General features: G+C 45.1%; 1 protein-coding gene and 1 long non-coding RNA gene across 2 annotated transcripts; one reads left to right on the top strand and one right to left on the bottom strand.

Moving 5' to 3' along the window:
* Positions 1–7008: 7008 nt before the first annotated feature.
* Positions 7009–12438, bottom strand: LOC115094988 (arylamine N-acetyltransferase, pineal gland isozyme NAT-3-like). The gene is made up of 2 exons (XM_029608120.1): positions 12304–12438; positions 7009–11163 (listed from the first exon to the last, which is right to left on the bottom strand). The coding sequence occupies exon 2, from the start codon at positions 11151–11153 to the stop codon at positions 10272–10274; it is 882 nt and encodes a 293-aa protein (XP_029463980.1). The 5' UTR covers positions 11154–11163; positions 12304–12438; the 3' UTR covers positions 7009–10271.
* A 10778-nt stretch (positions 12439–23216) lies between these two features.
* LOC115096268 lies at positions 23217–24579 on the top strand. The gene is made up of 3 exons (XR_003858012.1): positions 23217–23287; positions 23425–23502; positions 23844–24579. It is a non-coding gene; the product is annotated as an uncharacterized LOC115096268 (long non-coding RNA).
* The last annotated feature ends 430 nt before the right edge of the window (positions 24580–25009 follow it).

Genomic DNA, 25009 nt, shown 5'->3' on the forward strand with positions numbered 1-25009 from the left:
TCTAAACTTGTTTTTTACACATGAACAGATTTACTATATGTAGCCTTTTCCAGCATAAGTTTTGATTCTATTAAGGTCTTTGGTAAAAGAATAAATAAAAATCCTGAATTTAAAGGAATATTGTTGCAATAAAAATTACTAATTGAAAAGGAAAATTGGTTCTTACCTGCAAATTTTCATTCCTGTAGTACCACGGATCAGTCCAGACAGCAGGTTGAGCCTCCTGTCCAGCAGAGGGAGATAGAAAAACTGAAAAGGAATCCTATATCAGGACAGTGCTCACCCTGCGTCCCTTCAGTATAATCAATATCAAAGCAGCCAAAATAGCATAGAGAACCAGGAGAAGATCAAGCAAGTAAACTCTTTCAAAATGAAACAAGAAATTCAAACATGTATGAAAAATGCTCGTACACAGCTATCAATATATATATAGCAGATACCTCTGGTGCCTTACAATTCGGATGAACTTCCAGTGTCTTAAAGCTCAAATAGGAAGTAGAGAATCCCAAAAAGAACCTGTGAAAGAAAAACTCCAAGCGACTTAGCAATGTAGATGTATTCAGTGCCGGAATCTAGACTGATCCGTGGTACTACAGGAACGAAAATTAGCAGGTAAGAACCAATTTTCCTTTCCCTGTACGTACCCGGATCAGTCCAGACAGTGGGATGTACCAAAACATCCCTAAACAGGGTGGGATCGAGACAGTCCCGCTCAAAGTACCTGTCTGCCAAAAGAGCCAAAGACTGGCGTGTGAACATCAAGGCGATAATGACGCGCAAAGGTATTGTAGGGATTTCCAAATAGCTGCTCTGCAGATTTCTTGCGGTGAGACTGACCGACTCTCCGCCCAAGCGATAGCCTGAGAACGTAAAGAGTGAGCCTTTAAGCCCTCCGGAACTGACCAGCCCCGACAAATATACGCCGACGCAATCGCCTCTTTTAGCCAGCGAGCGATAGTAGCTTTAGAAGCCTTATTCCCCTTACTCGGCCTGCTCCATAAGACAAAGAGATGATCACAGACTCGAAAATCATTCGTCACCTGCAAATAATGCAGTAGGACCCTCTTCACATCAAGGCGCCGTAGATCCGCGCCAGGCGTGTTCGCAATGTTCTCTTGAGAAAAAGCAGAGAGCTTCACTGACTGATTTACATGAAAGGAGGACACAACCTTTGGCAGGGAAGATGGGACTGTGGAGGGAAACACTGAATCAGAAAAGCGAGGGAAAAGCTCCCTACAAGACAGGGCTTGGAGCTCGGACACTCTCCTGGCTGAGGAAATAGAGACCAGAAAGACAGTCTTAAGGGTCAGATCCTTAAGTATGGCTCGCCGAAGGGGTTCGAAGGGCGCCTCGCAAGGAACGTGGAGAATTAAGTTAAGGCTCCATGGCGGAGAAGTAGCTCGGGCAGGCAGGTTCAAGTGCTTAGCCTCCCTGAGGAAGTGAATGACATCCGGATGGGTCGCCAACGTGTAACCATCGACCCACCCAAGGAGGGAACCGAGCGCCAAAACCTGTACCCGCAAGGAATTGAAAGACAAACCTTTGGAGAGACCATTCTGCAGGAAGGAGAGAACCTGGGACACCGAAGCCTTACACGCCAGAACTCCGGACTCAGTGCACATAGTCTCACTCTCCATACACGAATATAAGCCAGAGAGGTAGAAGTCTTATGGGCCCACAACAGAGTGGAGATAACCTCCTCCTTATAACCCTTCTTCCTTAGTCGCCGCTGCTCAAAAGCCAGGCCACTAGACAAAAGCGATCTGCCTGATCAAAAAATACTGGACCCGGGGACTGTTTGCAGCCGTCCGACTAACCTGGAACATCGATCCCCCCCCTCCGGAGGCCTCGACGTAAAGGGAGGAGCTTCAAGCGCCATAAGACCGGCGCGTGAGAGGTGAAGTTGTGGGACTGTTTGCAGCAGTCCGACTAACCCGGAACATCGATTTCCCCCCCCCCCCTCCGGAGGCCTCGACGTAAGGGGAGGAGCTTCAAGCGCCATAAGACCGGCGCATGAGAGGTGAAGTTGTGGGACTGTTTGCAGCCATCCGACTAACCCGGAACATAGATTCCCCCACCCCTCCGGAGGCCTCGACGTAAGGGGAGGAGCTTCAAGCGCCATAAGACCGGCGAGTGAGAGGTGAAGTTGTGGGACTGTTTGCTGCCGTCCGACTAACCCGGAACATCGATCCCCCCCTTCCGGAGGCCTCGACGTAAGGGGAGGAGCTTCAAGCGCCATAAGACCGGCGCGTGAGAGGTGAAGTTGTGGGACTGTTTGCAGCCATCCGACTAACCCGGAACATCGATCCCCCCCCTCCGGAGGCCTCGACGTAAGGGGAGGAGCTTCAAGCGCCATAAGACTGGCGCGTGAGAGGTGAAGTTGTGGGACTGTTTGCAGCCGTCCGACTAACCTGGAACATCGATCCCCCCCCCCCCCTCCGGAGGCCTCGACGTAAGGGGAGGAGCTTCAAGCGCCATAAGACCGGCGCGTAAGCGGTGCGCCGCCAAAGCCGCGCGCCTAAGGGGCGTGCGCGGCTTTGTCCGGCTTAGTCCGGACTAGGACGGTCTAGGAGGATTGGCTCCGGAATTAGCCCTAAATTTGAGGATTCAAGGAATTTTTGCACAAGAGAAGCGCTCGCTCTATCGAGTTCTGTATCATTTCCTTTTATTTGCAATGCCAGCAAAGAGAAAAGGTAAGGTAAGGGTCTTTCCTTCAGAGCCCTTACCCCCACTCCTACAACTCAAAATCGACCGCTTTATGACACAGCTAGCTAAGGAGGGACCTGAGGAATCTGTTGGGAGCTCTCCGGAGGGAGAACCGGGGGCCCCCCAAGATGAGGCTTCCCTCAGTCCTGATCAACGGCCGCCTCCTGCCCAGCGTGGCACAAATGGAGATGTAATAGTACCGCCCACTGTGGAAGGTGAACAAGTGGCTTTAAGTGAAGGTGCAAACTCCAGCTCAGTCTCGAGGGAGAGGAGGAATGAAGAGAGGAACTCTGAGGAGATATCCTCTCTGGAAGAAGCTACAACTTCATCTGTAAGTAAACAACATACAAACCCCCACCCCGAGCAACTTGAGAAATTGCGGCCTATGAGTACAAGGCCAGAGACGGTAACATTAGGGTCTTTATGGGACTTGGTAAGTGGCTTAAGTGATACTGTGAACAGATTAGAAGGTAAATTGGACTCTGTTTCCTTAAATTTTCAACATCAGCTTACTGGTATGAAGCAACAAGTGGAAGAAGTTAATCTTCGGGTGGAAGAAGCAGAAAAAAATATTAAATCCTTACAGACATTAAATACTATGTTGGTAAAAGATTACTCAGTTTCCTCTAGACGGATAGAATTCTTAAAGAATAATATTAGGCATTTAAATATCAGAATTGTTAATTTTCCTAAAATAGCAGGGGAAATCCCCTATGTTTCTTTGAAGAGATTTTTTATTGAAGTTCTCGGAGTTTCTGAAAATAACTTGTTTTCAATTAATACATGTTTCTTTGTTAAAAAGAGAGCTTCAGCTGCGGTGGTTTCTGTACCAGTTAACCTTACTAGTTTCTTAGAGGATACAACTCTAGAGGTATTAGAAAGAGATACATTAATTGTATCTTTTATAACAATTGCCGACATAAGTAAGTTGATGAAAATATATTTCCAAAAATGTCCTATATCATATTACGGCCAAACAGTAAAAATATTTCCTGATTTGGCACCCATAACACGTTCTAAACGCCGTGAGTTTTTGGCCTTAAGACAAAGAGTCATTTCCCTAGGCTATTCGTTTGTGCTTAAGTACCCATGTAAATGTAATATAAGGAAAGGAAACGAAAGGAAACGAGTCATTTAGTTTTACTGCGTCAGTTTGTGGAAGCACGTGAGCCTGTAACCTCTTCCCCCATTGTCCCCTGATGTGTTGGACTAAAGATTTAAAATGGCTGTAATATTGTGCATTTCCTCTTCTTAATAATAATAATTTCCCCATATTTTCTTCCATATTTCCCTTGAGTTCCTCAACTTTTTTATGGTTTCCTATGAGAAATTACTGAGATATGTATCGCAGATTTCAACAATGAAAGATTTAGTTATGTTTCCTGGTGTGTGATTGAGTATCACTATAAATTTGATTTTTACTTTTCTTCTTTTCTTTTTCTTATCTTGTTGAAACTAAGAAAATTGTACATTTCAATGGATTAATATTGAATGTAATAATTTACTGAATATGTACATTGAAAAGTAATAAATAAAGAATTTAAAAAAAAATATACTGGACCCTGTCAGAGCAGGTTTGGCAGATGGCCGAGACGGAGAGGACCATCCGTAGTGAAGTTCACCAGATCTGCGAACCACGGTCTCAGAGGCCACTCCGGCACCACGAGGACAACCGGCCCCCTGTGGAGTTCTATTCTGAGTACCTTTCCCACCAGAGGCCAAGGTAGGAACATGTAAAGGAGGACATCGAGAGGCCAGGGTAGGACCAGTGCATCCACTCCTGAGCAGTGCTCCCTTCTGCGGCTGAAGAATATGGGGGCCTTTGCATTGCTCAGAGTAGTCATCAGGTCTAAGTGAGGGACCCCCAACTTGTGCACGATCAAATCCATCACCTCTCCGGACCACTCCCACTCTCCGGGGTCTAGATGCTGACAACTCAGGAAGTCGGCTTGAGTGTTCTCCTTCCCCGCAATATGGGAGGCCGCTAGCCGTTCCAGATGGCGCTCCGCCCAGGCTAGCAGCTTGCTGGCTTCCAGGGCAACCGGACGACTCCTGGTGCCCCCCTGGTGATTGATGTAAGCTACCATGGTGGAATTGTCAGAGAGGACTCGCACAGCTTTGCGATGGATCAAGGGCAGAAAAGTCTTGAGAGCCAGACGGACCGCTCGGGTCTCCAGACGATTGATGTGCCACTGAGACTGGATTGGGGTCCAACGTCCCTGGGTAGACTGATTCTGACACACCGCTCCCCAGCCGGAGAGGCTGGCATCCGTTGTCACAACAACCTACTGAGGTGTCTGCAAGGGCATCCCTTTCACAGGTGGGCGAGAGAGAGCCACCACTGCATGCTGTCGATGGTAACATCGGAAAGTGGTAAGGGTGTCTGAAATTCCTCCGAGACCGGCCTCCAGCAGGATAGCAAAGCTTTCTGCAAAGGACGCATATGCGCAAAGGCCCAGGGAACCAAACCTATAGTTGAAGCCATAGTGCCCAGAACCTGGAGATAATCCCAGGCCGTGGGGACCATGAGAGATAATAAATGTTAGACTTGACCCATGAGCTTGAGTGCACGGGCCTTGGGTAACAGAACTTTGCCCACACGAGTGTCGAAGTGTGCTCCTAAGAATTCGAGGACCTGAGAGGGCTTGAGGTTGCTCTTTGAGAAATTGACTCTCCACCCGAGGGAGGTGAGAACTGACAAGACCCGGTTGACCGCTATCACGCACAGGTTCTCTGACTTTGCCCAAATGAGCCAGTTGTCCAGGTACGGGTGGACTAGGACTCCCTCCCACCATTTATATGATCTATATATACCAATTCCAACCTTCATCTAAAACCCTAATACTTCGTTAATAAGTTTTATACAAAATTAAACCTATATTGTCTCATTCTAACATGTTATAATCTGCTTTTGCCGAGATGTTATATATATATATATATATATATATATTCTCTCTTTGTTTTGTGTTATATTTATATTTATAACTGTTCATTGTATGAATTTGTTACACTGTAAACCGGAATGAAGGCACTCAGCTATATTTCGGTATAAAAAAGAATATAAATAAATAAATAAATTTACCTGGTCATTGCAGCAGAGCGGATCACATTATAGTTTTTGGGGCCAATGCAAAACTAATGCACTGAAAGCGGGCGCTGAGTGTTCAGCGCTCGCTTTCCTAACTCACCCGTAGGCACCTTTCCTGCGGGCACCATGCAATATTTTAATGAGTCGCACTCTCAATGAGGCGCTAGGGTTGATTGCATGCTCCTAGCGCCTCCTTGACAACTGGCGCCCGCGAGCAGTTGGCTGTCCGCGGCTGTCTGCTGGTTTAGAAAATGGACACTGAATTTATCGGCGTCTGTTTTCCTAATCGGCGCACAGCCATGGGTTCCAGAAATGGATGATGGTTAACTGAACAACCGTTTCCTGAACCTGACCGCCAGCACTTTTTAAAAATTAGCAGTTCAGTATCGCCACGATATTAAGTCGGAGGATGTACAGAAAAGCAACATTTTCTGCTTTTCTGTACAACATTTTGGGGTGCTCAGAAATTAATGGATGCTCCAGGCCTGCATTAATTTCTGAGCACAAAAATGTGTGTATCAGACACACATTTTTTTATTTCTTTTTTTTTTTTTTTGCATTTGGAGTGAATAACAGCCTCATTAACATGCATTTGCATATGATGAGCGCTATTAGTTTCCAGGTGCATTGGATGCGCGGTGTGGAGGCACTAAACCCCTTATAGCATAAGGGGCTGTGGACGCGCCTACACAACCTGCATCCAACTGCGGGTTAAGAACATAAGAACATGCCGTACTGGGTCAGACCAAGGGTCCATCAAGCCCAGCATCCTGTTTCCAACAGTGGCCAATCCAGGCCATAAGAGCCTGGCAAGTACCCAAAAGCTAAGTCTATTCCATGTAACCATTGCTAATGGCAGTGGCTATTTTCTAAGTCAACTCAATTAATAGCAGGTAAGGGACTTCTCCTCCAAGAACTTATCCAATCCTTTTTTAAACACAGCTATACTAACTGTTAAACAGTGCACTTGGCTGAGCACACTGTATTGTATCAGCCCCTTTGTCTCTTAATCGTCCCAGAGCATGGTGACTCTAGACCTTGATGATGGATGAAACTGTATTGTAATTGGCTGGTTAATGTAACCACCTTTTGTTGCCATCATCATGCAGCCAGCAGGAAAAATGCATTACTGGGCCACCACAAATCTTAAAAACAGGGCAATCAATAAATGTTCCCTTCTGGTTGGATTTACATGAATGTCACAACACATTGTGGGCACTAGAATCATTCTCTGGCTTTTATTTACATTTATAAAGCACAATTCCATAAGGTTATGCCCAAGGTGGGAAACAAAGAAATCTAAAAGCCAGAATACAAATTGCCCTTAGCAAACAGAGTAACATACAAAACTAGCATCAACAAACCCCTGTTATCAGACAGAATTAAGACTAAACAAACATAAAACTATCATGTCTTAAAACCATAGTCATACATTCACTAATAAGCTAACATTGAAATTTAAAACTTGAGATTTAGCTATTGAGAAAAGGAGCAGAATAAAACAAAAATAAGAATCAAAGATATAATAAATTCCCTACTATAAGTTTAGCAGCAGAACTTAGGTTAAAAGCTCAGAAATGTTGCAGTTCAGAAGAGATGCAGAATAAAACATAGGTAAGAATCAAAAAGCAGATGGCAATAGCTTTGTCTTCTCATTCTTTCTGATACACAGATAATCATCTAACAAACATTTCTTCAGATAAAACTTATTTCAGAGTTTTGAACCCATATATGAAAAAGCCTTTTACCCTATGCTGCATTGTAAGATGCAAACAAATAGCTATTGAGGGATCCAAAATATAAACTCGATAAACTCCAATATATCACCTCACTTATTTGTAGTTTGCTAAATAATTATTGTTATAATTATGGACCGCACACACGGTGCTATATTAATTGATCTAATTACTGATATGAAAAAAAAGGAAAACATTTTTTTAGATGGAGTGGAAAGTCTCATATGTTATTTTATTCACATTACCCCATGGTAATAATATGTTAATTTTTCTAATCATTAATCTAAAAGCGCAGATACCCGGGGGTTTAAATGAACAACTGGATTGGTCAGTTTTAGTGTAAGGAACACGTGATGTATTGACGTCAGGTGAATGTCTGTGATTGGACCATTTGAATTAATTGTAGTAGTACTACAAGTGCATCAGGGGTGACTGTTGATGACTTTTGCAATAGTTTGGAATTCAAGCCGAAAACAGGATTTGCATAGGAGCTACAATGCGCTGAATCAAGTGGACAAGGAAAACGACGGCTTGTACAGACTAACATCCCCTGAGGAAAGACCTTGCTGGTCTGAAACCTGGCCCCGTTGGGAGGACGGTAACAACTTAAATTCACGTCGGTTTTGAATATTTTGCAGCATTGTTATAAAATATGGAGAACAATTTAAGCTAACAGCAGTGCTTGAATTCATAGTTCTGATATTTTTTTTATTTTTTTTTTAAATCATTTTGATGAAATTGTATGGAAGATCATTTTTAATAAGAATTTTGACACTTTTTTTGATATTTTTTTGGCACGCTCTATATATAAAAATAAAGTGGTTGGAGGTGGATTGTTAATGATTAAAAAAATTAACATATCATTACCATGGGGTAATGTGAATAAAAGAACATATGAAACTTTCCACTCCATCCAAAAAATTTTTTTTTTTATTTTTAATATAAGTAATTAGATCAATTAATATAGCACCGTGTGTGCGGTCCTTAATTATAACAATAATTATTTAGCAAAATACAAGTAAGTAAGGTGATATATTGGAGTTTATTGTATTGTAAGGTGCAGCATGCCCTACGCCCTCTTAGTATTGTGGGAGTTCTCTCATACCAAGGGTTTACACATGAGCTGAACTATCACAGCTACTTATTTAATTCTAGCTACAGTTGCATGAATCCAGAAGTAAGGACCTTTCTATTACTTAACAATGCAAATTTTAAAAATTTTGGAAGTGTAGAAGAATCCCACCAGCTGTAGCAATCAAGGAGGCTTCGGCACTTATCCTGATTAATTTTAACTGAAAATGTTGCATCAGAAGATTGCCTTCTCATCTGACTTATGAACTCTGTGCTTGAATGATTTCGAAATAGTTGCATTCTACTCCTGTCTTGAATGGTTGATACAGGTTAAATATTAACACACTTCTTTTCTTATCAGCTAATAAAATACAATTTTATTTAACCATTTTATATACTGTCTTCCCAAGTGACGATCACAATGGTTTACATCATAACCTAAATATGATAGGTAGATTTACATTTATTTATTTCATTAGATTTGAGTAAAGTAAGAAGCTGGTTCAGATTTGTCTGAATCTTTCAGTCTGCAAATTTATCTGGCGAAGTACAGGTTATGGTATTTAAAGTCGCTGTAATTTTCATCTTGCTGTCTCCTCATATCTTAGTTGACCCATTTTGCATTGCTGGTTGTTTGTTTGTTTGGGTTGTGTTTTTTTTTTGGGGGGGTGTTGCATGTTTCATTACCTAGCAAATGATGAACCTGGCACATGTCTTTTCATGCACTTTTTGCCTCACTTACACTTTTGGTATGGTTGGCACTATGGCAGAACATGGGCAGAGGGATTCCCGATACCTTCAGATGAGATCATCTCTAGTGGGGTCTTACTGGTAGGTGGATTCTTTCAGGTTGAAATAAGAAGAATAAAGAAAAAATATTGCTTCTAATAGGCTCTTCAGAAAGGCTGAAGAACCTGCATGAAAGGATCGTGGCTAAACCCAAATTTCAATGAACATGCAGAGGCCAGATTATAATATAGATGGGGCCTACTAACAGAGAGAGTGGAGGCCATTGCTATAACAGATCTTGGGCCCACGTGGAAGGCTATCGTGTGGGAGGAAAATGAAGGAGAGGAAAGTTAATAGGTGTGGGCAGAGAGACTTGGTGTTGGATGTGGGATTTCATATGTGCATCTGTCCAAGTACTTGAACCTCAACTGGGCAGACTGGATGGGCCATTTTGGTCTTTATCTGCTGCTGTTCGTTATGTTATGTAATCTATGTATAAACCTCTGCCCTTCTGCGTGGGACCCCTGGTTGTATATAGAGCCTTAACAGTGTTTGAATTCAAAAGAGAGCAGTTATTGGGAAGAAATGCAGAAAGAAGTGGAACTATTTTGTCTTAAGATGAGCAGGCAGCCTATCTGAAAATGATTATAAGGGCCTCATTTACTAAAGCATTTCCCCCACAGAAACAGAATAGGAGAACAGCCTTAGTAAATCTAGCCCCAGGTTTGTATCTGAGGCTATGGAAGGTGTGCTCCATCCCCCAACTGCATGTGCAGTGTGGCGGGAGTATCTTCCGCCTTGGAAATAAACAGAGGTGGTCCTTTTGTGCATCCGGAGACTTTTAGAAAACAAGAAAAGGCATACAGTGGCTGCTTCTTAACACTGCTGGATTTACATTATAATATCTATCCCAATGACATTACAAAGTTGTGTTCAGTAAATTAAAGTGTGTATTTTAGTATTGTGATCTTATTGTTAACTGGGGTAAATTTCCTTTCTAGTGTTAAATTAAATTTCTCCTTCAGTGTTTTCTCTATGTCTTTATCTTCAACAGTTGTGAACTCCATCTGGTCCACGTTCTCCTTGTAATTGTATTTAATCTCACACAGTGTCCAGCCAATCAGGGCTCGAAGCCCATCAGCAAGCTGGAGCGTGCAAATGGATTTATTTGTGAACAGGGAGCCTGGCGCTGTCTGCAGATATGTAGAAACGGCCTGGAATTCCTCAATAGCTCGTGGCATGAGGGTAAAGCTGTACAGTTTCTTGTAATCGTCTTCCTCTACGAGACTAGAATATAAGAAACTTGGGTCGGGAAGATATTGCTTCCGTCTCATTTTGCCTAAATACCAAATCCCATTGGCTTCAGTTAGGAAAAAAACACCAGGAGTCTGAGGCTGGGCCTTTCCCGAAACCAGCTCCATAGGCTCCCACATTTGGTAAGAAGCCCCAAAACCACCATCAACGAGATAGGAGTTACCATTGATAACCACCCGGACCATGAGATGACATATGGTAGGACAGTAGCCCTCCTCTGAAGACATGTAAACGTTTGCCCCTAGAAGTGTTATATCATACCCCATTGTTTTCAGCACCCAGGACAAGAGATGGTTATTCTCCATGCACCAGCCACCACGGTTTTTCTGCACAATTTTGGCATAAGTGGCTTCTATGTTCAGTTCAATGGTTTCCCCACAGTGGATGCTGAGATTTTCAAATGGAACCGCTCTGATGTGATGCTGCAAGATTTCAGTCAGTGTGTCCAAGTCCAATCTTGTGTAAGGTCCATGATAATGGATTCTGCTGAAATATTCTTCTAAATCCATATCGTGTGCCCTGCAAGAAATATGAGTGATTTGATCATTTGTATTAGTAAAAGAAAGGAGAGCTAAAGACACCATACAGCTATATCACAGGGACCCTACGTGGCTCTTGCAGGAGGAGATCTTGTAACCAAAAACAGCTACAAGCAAAGAAAGAGCATCCTCTAACAGGTAGGGGCAATACATTTTACCACGGTCAGAAAAGGGGCAGATGGAGACTGATGTGTGAGTTGGGGAGGGGAGGGCTTGGCTACCTAGGTGGTGGGTAGGGTTGGGTTGGCACATCACACAGCTGAGCTGGCCCATGGCAGTGCTTAACACTCTGTCAACTTCCTGTGCTGTGACAGGCCGGTCTCATGGTAGGAGGCACAAGCGCAATGGGCTCCACACCGTGTAAAGCACTGCTCCTACGCAGCAGGGAGGATTGGGAGAGACAGGCTACAATGGGGACTGAAGGGCAAAGAGGATCAGGGGGGAGGGGGGTTGTGTGACAGCCTTTTTAGGGAGGAGAACTTTCAGGGGAAGGAGAATGCAGGAAGAGTCTTCCAGAAGCGAGAGAGAGAGAGATACAGGAAGGGCTTACAAAAGTTAGGGGAGGTGGTGGGAAGAGCTTTCCGGGACTCAAGGGGGGAGAATGTGGAGAGCATTCTGAGCACTGAGGAGAGGGAAGATTTGAACCTGGGATGGGAGGGAGGGATGGAGGAAGAGGGAGAGTAGATTGTTTATTGGGTAGGGGGGGGGAGAAAGAACCCATGATGGGGGAGAGGAGGGAAGGAGAGAGGACTCTGGATTTGATAGGCGCTGCGAAAGGGATCCAGAAAGTTAATGTGAGGATAGGAATGGAGGCGATATGGGGAAAGAAAGGCAAGCAGGCAGAAAGACTAGGAAGAGGTGCCATTTGATCATGGAGAGAGTGAGAGTCAAGAAAGCTGGCACTTTCGGAGGACCCCCGTCCCGCTGCACCTTGAAGGGTGCCACTTCGCTCCTATGGGGCCGAGCCGTGAATCTTTTGAGTGCCTAGCAATGCCGCTCCTTGCCAGTGACGGGCCACCAGTCCCTACTCTCTTGCCACAAAGTGAGCAGGTGCCATGGACTGGCTTGCAAACGGCTGCCTGAATACACAGGGCAGAGGCGAAGTTGCGCTTCTACTGACCTTCAGCAGGGTTTCAGCCTTCCTGCCCTTCCGCCGAGGGCCCTGCTGCATCGATCCAATGCTGGGATTGCGAGAGCCTGTTCCCTGCAGGTGGTAGGAGGAGCCCGCCAGGCCCCCGTGCTGTCTCCTTCCGACCTGCGGCTCCTCCCACTGCCCATCAGGCTGCAGGGCAGGGCTTGTGTGCACGGACAAAGTTTAATTCTTGCACATCGAACCCTGGCAGGATGTCAGGCTTTCCTACTGTTAATCTCTACTTTTGAAGCTCAGAGAATTTACCAGTTGTTTCTTTTGCTCATTAGGATTAGGGAATCATTTAATCATTAGCCCCATCAGTTTTGGGGTATAACGCTCATTCTGTTTTTTTTTTTATCTGGTTACTGTTTTTAAGAATTGCATTTTTAATACTGTACAACTGCTTCTTATAACGTTGTTTTCGTGAATTCCTATTCTGTACGCTCATACTTTTAATATTATTAAGCTTGTAGTTTAACAATCGGATGGTAAATGAAGTCCGGCAACAAACACATGTTCTTAATCATCGTATTTGCTAAGATTTCAACAAAAAAAAACCTGGGGTTTTTTTTCCTAGTGCTTAAAGTCAGTCACTATTAGGCTGTCTGTTTAATGATTATCATAGGATGAGTTGTCTGGAAACTGTTAATCATCCAAGCCTGTGCGTTTGTAGCAGGGCTTATAACATAGAGAGCTGAGACGCTCTTCCCACTCCTCGGGAACTCCCCCCCCCCCCCCCCCCCTTACAAACAACAGTACAACTTTCTTTGGTTAACAAAAAGGCCACAATTTATTTATAATCTGAACCTGAGCCCAATACTTTAACATAAAATCAAACAAACACCCTCCCCCCTTTGTCCCCCCCCCCCCCTTCCAACACCAATAGCCCCCCTATCACGCCCCAGTGGTATGGCTAATCATTGTCTATCACTCGTCTTACCCCACCTCATCCCAGTGAGGGTAGGCATGCAGCCTTGCGCATCGGCCCCCCTCTTGCTCATTGGCCATCTCATGTAGCAGCCCCCAAACTACACAAGACCCCCCCCCCCCCCTGCCGCAAGCCCATTTGCAGTAAGTAAATAACACTTAACAACACTAAACAAGGCAACTTTAGTTGATCTTGTTCCCCCAACTGCAGCCCCCCTTTTAACTTACAAATTCCACTGCTCGAATCCCTCCCACAAGGCATTATTGAACAAATCATGCCCACATCAGATATATGCACCTGATCATCCCAAAAAAAGACCTGCTAATCCCTCCCAGGACCATTGGTGCCGCACCTAGAAACCCTCTTGCCGTGCCACCCATTTACCGATCTGCCTGTTTAATTTTGTCACCCCTCTTTTCCATAATGGATCGCTTTTATAGCAGAACTGAACTATAATATCGGACCACCCCACCCGAATATAAGGCATCCCATTTAATATGGACGCAAAATCCTTTTTTTTATCATCGCCACAAATGCTTTGCATGAACAACTCCCGATATCATTGCCCCCCAAATGAATAAGTAAAAGTTGCGGACAACCCCACTCCCGGACCAGCTCTTGCAGAAAGGATATAAATTGGCACCATTTCATTCCCCGAATGATGAACCACTTGATCGTCCATCCTCTGTCGTCCAGTGTCAAATGCTCCCCGTAAGGTCGCTTTTCAGCCCTCCGTTGAGCCCAATGAACAAAAGAATGGCCTACGACCCAGGCACATTCCCGTATGCAAGAGACCCCCCACGGTTCTGCAAAATGAAAACCATGAAATCCAGCAAGCTTCAATCCTTCTAAGCGCTTATTTCCTAACGTATGAAAAGAAGGCTTTTGATCTCCACCTGCCTATATCCCAAATTGCTTGCTCCGAGAACCCCATTTCCGCCGCTGAGGTAGCCGCTCCTATCCGGAATGAATGGGAAGTATAACGATTGGCATCCCATCCCAAACCTTGCACTACCCGCTTCAAAATTGTCGAAAATTGAAAAGTCATTAACGGCTCACAATCCTCATGCACCAAAAAAGAACCGGGAACAGCAGGCCTCACTTTAACATAATCCTGAATGGATCTCACCGGACAAACTGAAACGTCTTGTACTGGAATCAAGGTTATCACATGACCTCGTCCCCTTTGGGCCACTTTTGATCTATGAATGCAGAACTTAACCACCCCACTATATACCCATACGTTACTGGCCCATAAACCTGTCCCCTGAACATTCACACTTGAGCTTGCCACCAATTCCCGCACTCGCATGGCACCGAAAAATGCCATTACAAACGCCGTGCAAAATAGTAGTACCTCATACTGAGACCAACAAACCATTTCCAACTGCTCAGCTATCACTATGAGATCCCTATACCTAATGGGCAGCCGCTTATCGCTCACCCCTGTCCTCTCCCTACTCCAACCACCCAACATTCATCTTACCATGAAACTTAATGCTGGATTGCCCCAACCCCATAACTTCTGGAAAAAAGCGAAACCTGCTATCTGGGAACGCACGGATGCCAATGAATACCCGTTATCCCTTGCCCACAGAATAAATTGTGCCATACCAAGCTCCTCTACGGGGCCACCCTGCCATCCCGCTGCCAATAAATATCACGTCACCACACCGCATCCCCCTGCATATGATGCCCAAGTAGCCGGGGCCATGGATTTCCAGATCAACGACCATGCTGCTGCAGGTTAAGCGTCCACAGATGCTCCGGGAAAAGTACTCCATCCGACTCTGCCTGCGGCGCCAGCTCTCTGAAGACCTGCCACTTAAAATGAGAAAACATCCGCAATCAGATTTCTTGTTCTTGGAACATGCCTTGCCATTACATGCACATTCCAGGTCAAACAGCGGGAAAACTAGTTCACGCAGTAAAACAGACACCATGTTGCATTTGGCCGACTGTCTGTTAATAATCTGCACAACTTCCAGGTTGTCGCACCAAAATAATACCCTTTTATTGGCAAGTCTCTCACCCCATATGTCTAACGCTACCACAATGGGAAACAATTCAAAAAATGTTATGTTCTTAGTAAAGCCGACTGCCACCCACGATACTGGCTCCGTGCACCACTGACCCTGGAAATATACCCCAAAACCGCAAGATCCTGCAGCATCTGAATACAGCTCTAATGCTTGGTTTGTGACCTCTTCATCCTGCATAATACAAACTCCATTAAAAGACTCCAAAAATGCTGCCCAAACTCCCAACTCATCCTTCACCCGGCGAGTTACTCTAAGAAAATGATGACCTGCTCGCACTCCAATGGTAGCGGAAGACAACCTACGAATAAAGGCCCGACCCATAGGAATCACCTGGCAAGTGAAATTAAGCGACCCAATCAACGATTGCATCTGACGCAATGTCACCTTTTTTGCCCCCTGAACCAACTGCACCAACCCTTTTATCTTATCCACTTTGTCCGCAGGCAAACGCAACACCATAGCCACAGAATCCAATTTGATGCCCAGGAAAGTAAGTTGCATCACGGGACTTTCCATCTTATCATGAGCTATAGGCGCACCCATCCCACTTGCCACTTGCAAAAAACTATCTAGCTGCATCTGGCACATACCCAACTGACTTGGCCCAACAAACAGAAAGTCATCCAAGTAGTGTAAGAAACTGGTACTTCCAGTATACTGCTCAACTACCCATTGGAGAAACGAACTGAATGCCTCAAAAAAGGCACAAGATACTGCACAACCCAATAGCAAACAACGGTCCAAGAAATAATGCCCTTCAAAATGAAATCCCAAAAGATGAAAGCTCACGGGGTGATAGGCAACAACCGAAAAGCCAATTCAATATCCGCCTTCGCCAAGAGTGCGCCTCTGCCGGCCTAACGGACTAACGCCACTGCCTTATCAAATGAAGCATATCTCACTGAACAAACACTTTGAGGAATAAAGTCATTCACTGATGCTCCTTTCGGAGACGATAGATTTAAAATCAGGCGAAACTTTCCTGGTGCCTTCTTCGGAATGTCTGCTAATGGCGACAACTGCATTCGATCAAATGGCTGACAAGTGAATGGTCCCGCTATCCGCCCCAATTGAACCTCCACTTCTAATTTATCTTTAGCAATGTCAGCATGAATGGATGCCGACCTAGCATAGTGAAATTGTATTTTAAATACAGCACATCTTTCAGGGGAAAAGAATTTCTTGAAGAGGTCATGCTATTAGAGACTGATTCCTATGTTACTAATAGCTGATTCCACATCCATGATCTGGTGGTCTGTTATGCACTGTTCTCACTTACCGCAGCAGTCCTGAATTTTTCTGGTAACGATGCAAATCATCAAACTTATTCTAGCAGGTGGGAATAGATAGAAGTGATTAAGGCAGCAGAATGCAAGTGCATCTCATGAATGTTCGGTGTGAATATCCTGAAAACCTTATCGGTTTGTGGCATTCAAGGACCCGAGTTACCTATCCCTGCAGGAAGTTTGCACAATGAGCAGGGCTTCTTATCTACAAAAAAAAAAAAAATTCACTGAACCATAGGTCAGTAATAAACATTCAGCTAGGTTCCAGCTCATAAGAACATAAGAAAATGCCATACTGGGTCAGACCAAGGGTCCATCAAGCCCAGCATCCTGTTTCCAACAGTGGCCAATCCAGGCCATAAGAACCTGGCAAGTACCCAAAAACTAAGTCTATTCCATGTAACCATTGCTAATGGCAGTGGCTATTCTCTAAGTGAACTTAATAGCAGGTAATGGACTTCTCCTCCAAGAACTTATCCAATCCTTTTTTAAACACAGCTATACTAACTGCACGAACCACATTCTCTGGCAACAAATTCCAGAGTTTAATTGTGCGTTGAGTAAAAAAGAACTTTCTCCGATTAGTTTTAAATGTGCCCCATGCTAACTTCATGGAGTGTCCCCTAGTCCTTCTACTATCCGAAAGAGTAAATAACCGATTCACATCTACCCGTTCTAGACCTCTCATGATTTTAAACACCTCTATCATATCCCCCCTCAGTCGTCTCTTCTCCAAGCTGAAAAGTCCTAACCTCTTTAGTCTTTCCTCATAGGGGAGTTGTTCCATTCCCCTTATCATTTTGGTAGCCCTTCTCTGTACCTTCTCCATCGCAATTATATCTTTTTTGAGATGCGGCGACCAGAATTGTACACAGTATTCAAGGTGCGGTCTCACCATGGAGCGATACAGAGGCATTATGACATTTTCCGTTTTATTCATCATTCCTTTTCTAATAATTCCCAACATTCTGTTTGCTTTTTTGACTGCCGCAGCACACTGAACTGACGATTTCAATGTGTTATCCACTATGACACCTAGATCTCTTTCTTGGGTTGTAGCACCTAATATGGAACCCAACATCGTGTAATTATAGCATGGGTTATTTTTCCCTATATGCATCACCTTGCACTTATCCACATTAAATTTCATCTGCCATTTGGATGCCCAATTTTCCAGTCTCACAAGGTCTTCCTGCAATTTATCACAATCTGCTTGTGATTTAACTACTCTGCACAATTTTGTGTCATCTGCAAATTTGATTATCTCACTCGTCGTATTTCTTTCCAGATCATTTATAAATATATTGAACAGTAAGGGTCCCAACACAGAACCCTGAGGTACTCCACTGTCCACTCCCTTCCACTGAGAAAATTGCCCATTTAATCCTACTCTCTGTTTCCTGTCTTTTAGCAATCCTATTGCTTTTGAAACTATTTTGATCATGTCTCCTCTTTTGATCATGTCTCCTCTTTTTTTGGCAAGTAAGAGTACTGTGCATGTGTGTGTGCTTTTGCATGTGTGTCATTAGTTTTCACAGGATAATGAATGACCTTTATTATTACTTCTGAGAATTTTTTTTTAAAGAAATCTTCACTTTTTAAAAAAATTTCTACTGAAAATAAAGTTTCAAATCCTCAGATCTGACTTAGCAGCTATCACCATGCCTGTGGTGTCTCCTGGTCTCCTCCATTCAATGACCAGGTTGGACCTAGAGACCATTGCCCACTGCTTTCTGTGAAGAGAGAGTAAGAAGATGCTGGCTATTGCATTTGCCATGGTGGGTGAGGAGTGGGTCTGTAACTAGGAGCTCTAGCCTGACAAGGTGGTGATTTGAAACCTCAAACAGCCTGAGCACAGGAAAGCAATTCAGTCAAGAAAGGTAGAGTGGAAACAAAGTTAAATATTAATTTGGCTCTTAGAACTCATCCTTTTATAATGGATGACATTATTCTGATTCATATGTACAATTTAATTTTATGTGCATAATAAATGTAGAGTAAATTTTAACTAGTTTTCTTTTTTCCTCCTTGCTCAAAGAAATTTTGGAGGAAGGGAATGGAAGAGAAGGGAAAGCAGTCGCACTCACAGTCAAATTTCTCAGGCCCTGTGAGGACACCTCTGAAAATAACCCTGGCAATGGAAAGAGAGGGTTTTTTTCTCATTTCACACCTGAAGCCCGAGAGCAGAGTGAAATGTTATGTCTATCCACCAGATGGCAGTATACTTTTGCTTTATATTTTTTAGAGCGAGCTTCTTAAACCTATCAAAGCTTTGCTTCTGAGCTACCCCCCAGTCACTGTCAGGGACCAGCAATCTTGCACAGTGCTTGGGTGCAGAACCTGAAGACACCGAGATTGCCCCCTTCCTGAAAAGGGCCCCAATAGCAAGCTGCTGGTAATCCTCTCCCTTGATGACCTCTCTATGATTGCAGGCTCTCAGAGACACTTCTTAGATCACGTGGCCCTGAAATCTTTATTGCAAAAGCACACCCAAAAAGAAAGTGAGCCAAGAAATGTATTGAAAGATGTGGGTTTTTTTCCGTTTTTATCTGTTAATCCTTATTTCCAGGTAATCTGCTCAGGCAGACTTAAAATGTTTCGGTGAGATACCGGCACCGTCCACCATTCGGGCAGTTAAAAGTTGTTTCAATGTGGCTCAGACCACAGCACCATGGCCTATGGCACAAGAGTAATCAGGGCTTGAAACCCTTCCTTCCATGAGAGTCAATTGGACCTAGGAACATCATAAAATTGATGCAATTGCAACCCATGTAAAAGTTTAAATATGAACCAAAGAGTTTGATTTTTTTTTTTTTTAATTACGACTCATTACTGTTCTGAGGAAACGTGTGTCCTTTGATTACCTCGGTATAATTGCCTAGTCATATATGCGTCTTCTTTTTTCAAGATGTCTTGAAATATTTATTGTTAGAACATAAATATAAAAGAAGAACCAGTGCACTCAGATCCTGGAGGATGGGGAATGGGGGAAAGGAAGAAGGCCACAGTTATCGGCAATCCTTGCAGAGTAAAGAGCAGCACTGAGACTGCCCCTCCACACACACACACACAGGTGTCAAAATGGAGGTGGGCTACTGGGACCTGACTGGGCCAGTCCAAAACATTAGAACTAATTCAGGCTTTTTTATTTGCAGATGCTTCTCTACTGGAACCTGGCACTAGAGACCAAGAGGATGAGTACAATCTTCGTTCCCAACCCCCTCCTGTCCCTTGCCTGCTGGCGATCTCCTCTTTTTGAGTAGATTGAATTTCTAGGGGCCATAAATGCTGCTCAGAAAGTAGAGGCTCACCATATTTAGGAGTTGCAATGCTGCTGCAGCAACAAATCCTTGGAACTGCAGTCTCTGCCGGACCCTGGGAGTTGTCACCGCCACCAGCACCACCTGCAGTGATCTGCAGAGGGTTGCAGAGGACATAACTTGTGTTATGTTTAAGGAAGGATGTGAACCCCTTGGCTGAGATGAGCAATGACTCTGCCCACAGGGAGGAGCCCTGTGAGCCTCACCGTCAGCAGGCGTAGTCTCAGTGGCATGGCACACAGCTAAAAGAGTAGACTTTATAATGGAGAGAAAAGGAATATCCACAGTATTAGCAATATGATAATACAGTCCGAGGAGTAAGGATTGCCCAGAATGAGCATGGTGGAGAAGATCCGGTAGTGGCCCGCGGAGCATGGTATGCTATGAACGTCTGTAGTAGATGTTGGTAGTGATGCTGAGACCTGGAATACTGTAGAGCAGTGATGATACAGCTATTTACTGGACAGGTGGTAGTGGCCCGAGACTCAGTGTATGCCGCGAAGAGTCCTCAGTATAGACAGGATCGAAGATGTCAGAAGGTACTCACAGTAGATGAATCCTGGAGTAAGGTAAGATCTGCGAAGCAGATCCAGCAGCAGACAGGCAGGAAGGCCCTCCTAGGAGCGGATAGCCGAGAACACAGGGGAGCCCCCGAGGAGTGGGTACTCAGAGTGTCCAATAGCCAAGGCTGCAACAGGAACGGAAGTCCAAGATGTGCAGAGTATATCAAGATGGAAAGGGCAGGTTCGCTTAAATACGCTTGCTGGGTAGACGTCATCGGGTGGGGACGCCCCCAAGGTTCCCGCCATGACGTATTCAAATACGGACCTTGTGCGCACGCGCCTAGGTAACGCCAGGTTCAAGATGGTGGCCGGCAGCACCCACACTGTCCCAGGGTCACCGGAAAAGATGGTGTGTACAGGCAGAGGCCGCCATTCTTCCCAGACTTGATGGAGCAGGAAAAAAAAGAGGTGAGCATGAGAGGTCACAGCCATCTGCGACCGACAGGTGTAACAGTACCCCCCTTCTTAGGGGCCCCTTTCCAGGGGTTTCGGCTTTCTGGGGTGTGCCCTGTGGAACTGTTGGATCAAGTTTTTGTCCAAGATGTTACATGCGAGCTCCCAACTATTTTCCTCCGGACCGTATCCTTCCCAGGAAATGAGATATTCCCATCGTCTGCCGTGTTTTCTTACATCAAGGATGTCTTCTACTTGATACGAGATGTCTTCAGCAGAGAGAGGTTGGGGCTCTGGAATCTTCCTGGAGAATTTAGACAGGATGAGTGGCTTCAGCAGGGAGATATGAAAAGCATTATGTATTCAGAGTGCAGGTGGTAGCTTCAAGCTGTAAGTGACTAGACCCAGACGACGGAGAACTGCAAAGGGTCCTATGTATCTTGGCGCAAACCAAACTGATGGCAGTTTAAGGCGAATAAATTTGCTACTAAGCCATACCTTGTCGCCAGGCTGTAACTGTGGTGCGGCTCTGTGATGGGCGTCGTAGAACGTTTTGGCTTGTTGCCCAGCCTTTTGGAGAAGTTCCTTCGTAAGTTCCCACAACTGATGTAGTTCTTGCACTGATACCTGGGCAGCAGGAGAGGCTACGGATAATGGCATAGGTAGAGGAGGTAAAGTCTGACATCTGTAAACTAGTTGAAATGGAGATGACCCCATAGAAGCAGACTGATGTGAGTTCAGAGCGAATTTGGCCTATGGGAGCAGTTCTGACTGGAGTTGACGTAGGCACGTAGGAATTGTTTTAATATGTGGTTCGTGCTCTCCGTCTGCCCATTGGCTTGAGGTGATAAGCTGACGTCGGTCCAATGAGATGTCGAATTTCTTACACAAATATCTCCAGAACTTAACTGTGAATTGAACCCCTCTGAGAGGATATGTTTAGGCATGCCATGTAGATGGAAGATGTGTCGGATAAACAGCTTCTCCAGTTCTGGAGCAGATGGAAGTCCGGGCAGTGCCACAAAATGTGCCATTTTAGAAAAACGGTCAATGGTGACCCAGATGGTATTATTTCTGCTGGATAGAGGCAGATCAACGATAAAATCCATTGAAATGAGTGACCATGGTTCACTAGGAGCTGGCAGTGGTTGAATTAGTCCCCAGGGACGGCTGGCTGGAGGCTTCTGTCTTGCGCAGGTAGGACATGACTCAAAATAAGTCCATACGTCTTCCTTCGTAGAAGGCCACCAATAGTCCCTCTGTAAGGTGATGAGAGTCCTGGATTGTCCAGGGTGACCCGCAAGCAGTCATAGGCCTACCTGAGGATCTTCTTTCGAAGATCGAATCTTTTACGATAACGCCTCTCTTTTGCAGTCAAATGGCTGCGGCCTAGTTGCATGGGTTCTTCCTCCTCGACTCTGGGCATAGATGTGGTTGGTGTAGCTGCTGCAGAACGAGGACGTGGAACTCCCAAGGTCGTCTTCTGGCTCGGGTGCTCAAGGATCGAGCCTACAAATGGGCGTCCCTTTGGTTCCGCCTAAGCGAACAGAAAAGTTGGTAGCTGTAGGGAAATGGTGGATCCATAGGGACGCCTAATTCTAGGCTTCAGCCTTGAGCACCCTGAAAAGTGTGTAGCAGTACGCACATGGCGGAACCTAAGGGACGCCCAATTGTAGGCTCGATCCTTGAGCGCCCGAGCCTAAGCGAACAGTAAAGTTGGTAGCTGTAGGGAAATGGTGGTTCCATAGGGACGCCTAATTCTAGGCTTCAGCCTTGAGCGCCCTGAAAAGTGTGTAGTAGTACGCACATGGCGGAACCAAAGGGACGCCTCAAGGAATGCAGGGAGCAGGTGTGAGGGCGCTTGCACATGGGGCGCCACACCCAGACGGCCATTTTTTCTCTTGTAGGTGCATGAAGATGCCGCGTGGCAGACTGCCAAATTTCACAGATGGTGACAACCGGCTGCTGGCCACTTTAATCGTGGCAGACGAATGACGTCTTTACTTTCGCCCTGGGCGTCCGCAGGACCAGGATCGGGCCGACGAGGCATGGCGGGCGCTCAGGGCGGAATTCAACGCCCAGTCGTCCTTCCCGAGGGAGGTAAGTTCATAGGCCTCTGTTTTGATTGGCCAAGTTTGGGTATATGTTGCTTTTGAGGAATAACACAGCTTATACTTTTTCCTTAACAGGGAGAAAACATGTAAAATGTAATTTGTTCATGTTATGTATTGCTAGGGGGTCAGCAAAGATACACTATGACATGATTGGTTAGAATAGCTTTTAACCTGTAAATGAAAGTAAAGCTTCTATATTTACTTATCTATCCTATTTGTGTTTTATTCTCACCAGGTTGAAGCTTTGAAAAAGAGGGCGAGAAGGATTCGGCGGGAAGACCCTGGCTACCTGCGGGACCTGCAGGCCCACCGCAGAGCGGCGGAAGGTATGTGCTGTCAGCAATTGAAATGTCAAGGTTAACATGCAAGCGGCGAGGTGTTCTGGCTATAAGAAATGTATCATTTCTACCATTCTGTATCTTTGCATGGGCAGCAGTGAAACTTTCCTATTTCTGTTTTTCAGAGACCACCTCTGAATCTTCGGATTCATCTGAAACCTCTGAATTCGCTCCTCCCCCTTCCCCGGCGCCAGAACACCGAGGTGAGCCTATAGTCCATGTAAAAGTATATGGATGTTTTCTTCCCTTTGGCACGCTGCTCACATTTATTTATTTATTTTATTTATTTAAGTTTTTTATATACCAACATTCAAGACAGTAGTCCCATCATGCTGGTTCACAAGAAACAGGGGTGCAATTATAATAAAACTTTACAATTTGAACAATAGTGCAGAAAAGCAGTTACATATAACAAGGAAATCAATAACGGAGTGAATTGTAAATGTCATGCTTAGGGTAATGCAAGAGGGGATGACTTGTTTAAAATGGTTAAAAGAAAGTTCTCCTTCCTACCGTTCTGCATCTGTGCTTTTTATCTTTTCAGATACATCAGAAGAGGAGAAACGCATAATTCTCCCACCGCCCCTCTCTCTCCGTCCCGACCTGCCATGGGTGGTGTGCCAATAGTGATTTCCTTATCCCCTGTCTCTCCACCCCCTGTCTCTCCAGCCCCCATCTCTCCGACCCTTCCAGCAGCAATGATTTCCACCCCCGCTGTCTCTCCTGCCCCCATATCTCCTGCCCCACCAGCCATGGGGGATGAGGACGACATCATTATTGATGTTGAGGGGCCGGTCTCTCCAGATCATCCAGGGGGGGCCAGCGCAGCAGCCTGGGACGTGCCCCCTGTCCTTGAGGCACGCCTGAATGCTGTGCTGTCTCTCTCCAGCACCGGATGTCCCACAGCCTGGATGATCTGGTGGGACTGACCATGCAGGCGGTGACCATCCTGCACGATCTGCGCCATGGCCAGCGGGAGATCATCAAGCTGCTGCGTACGATGGCCAGAGCACACTCCTTACTGATCATGGGGCAGGCTCCTGCGGGACGGCCACCGCCAGATCAACATCAATGATGATGAGCCTCCACTTCCCCCATGGCGTCGTCCCTTCCCTTAACTTTCCCATTCCCATCCCATATGTAAATATATATATATGTATATATGTATATATTAATGTAAAAAATAAATGCTTGGCAATGTTTGCCAACAATTGTAAATTAAAGAGAGACATGTTTTTGTAAATAGTTTTTGTAAATAGTTTGCGAATATATTTTTTTTCACTTTGAATATCGACTGAGTTTCTTTATTGACAATTATATTTATCTTTGAGTTTGAAAATTGGCACAAGTTTCATTTCAACTATTTATTGCATTGAAATTCTGTGGCGATAAACTGTGGTGATAAACTTCTGTGGCGATAATGAAGAACAGAATAACCGCCAAGGATGAGGAGCGCATGCAGACGGAATACAAAGGGAAATCACCCAAACCGAAGAGCACATGCAATACAAAGGGAAAATCAAACCAACAGAAGAGGAACACATGGAATACAAAGGGAAAATGGACCAGACAGACAGAAGCACGGACCCCCATACATTTCGGTCATGGACGCCCGGAAAGAGACCGGAAGGTCCATGAACAGAAGCCGCGACCTCGGACGTCCGGCCGGGCGCTCAAGGCAGCGGGGCCTCCAATTATGGACGCCCGGAT

This window comes from Rhinatrema bivittatum, chromosome 7 (genome assembly GCF_901001135.1).
Source record: "Rhinatrema bivittatum chromosome 7, aRhiBiv1.1, whole genome shotgun sequence".
In the NCBI taxonomy this organism is placed as follows: Eukaryota; Metazoa; Chordata; class Amphibia; order Gymnophiona; family Rhinatrematidae; genus Rhinatrema; species Rhinatrema bivittatum.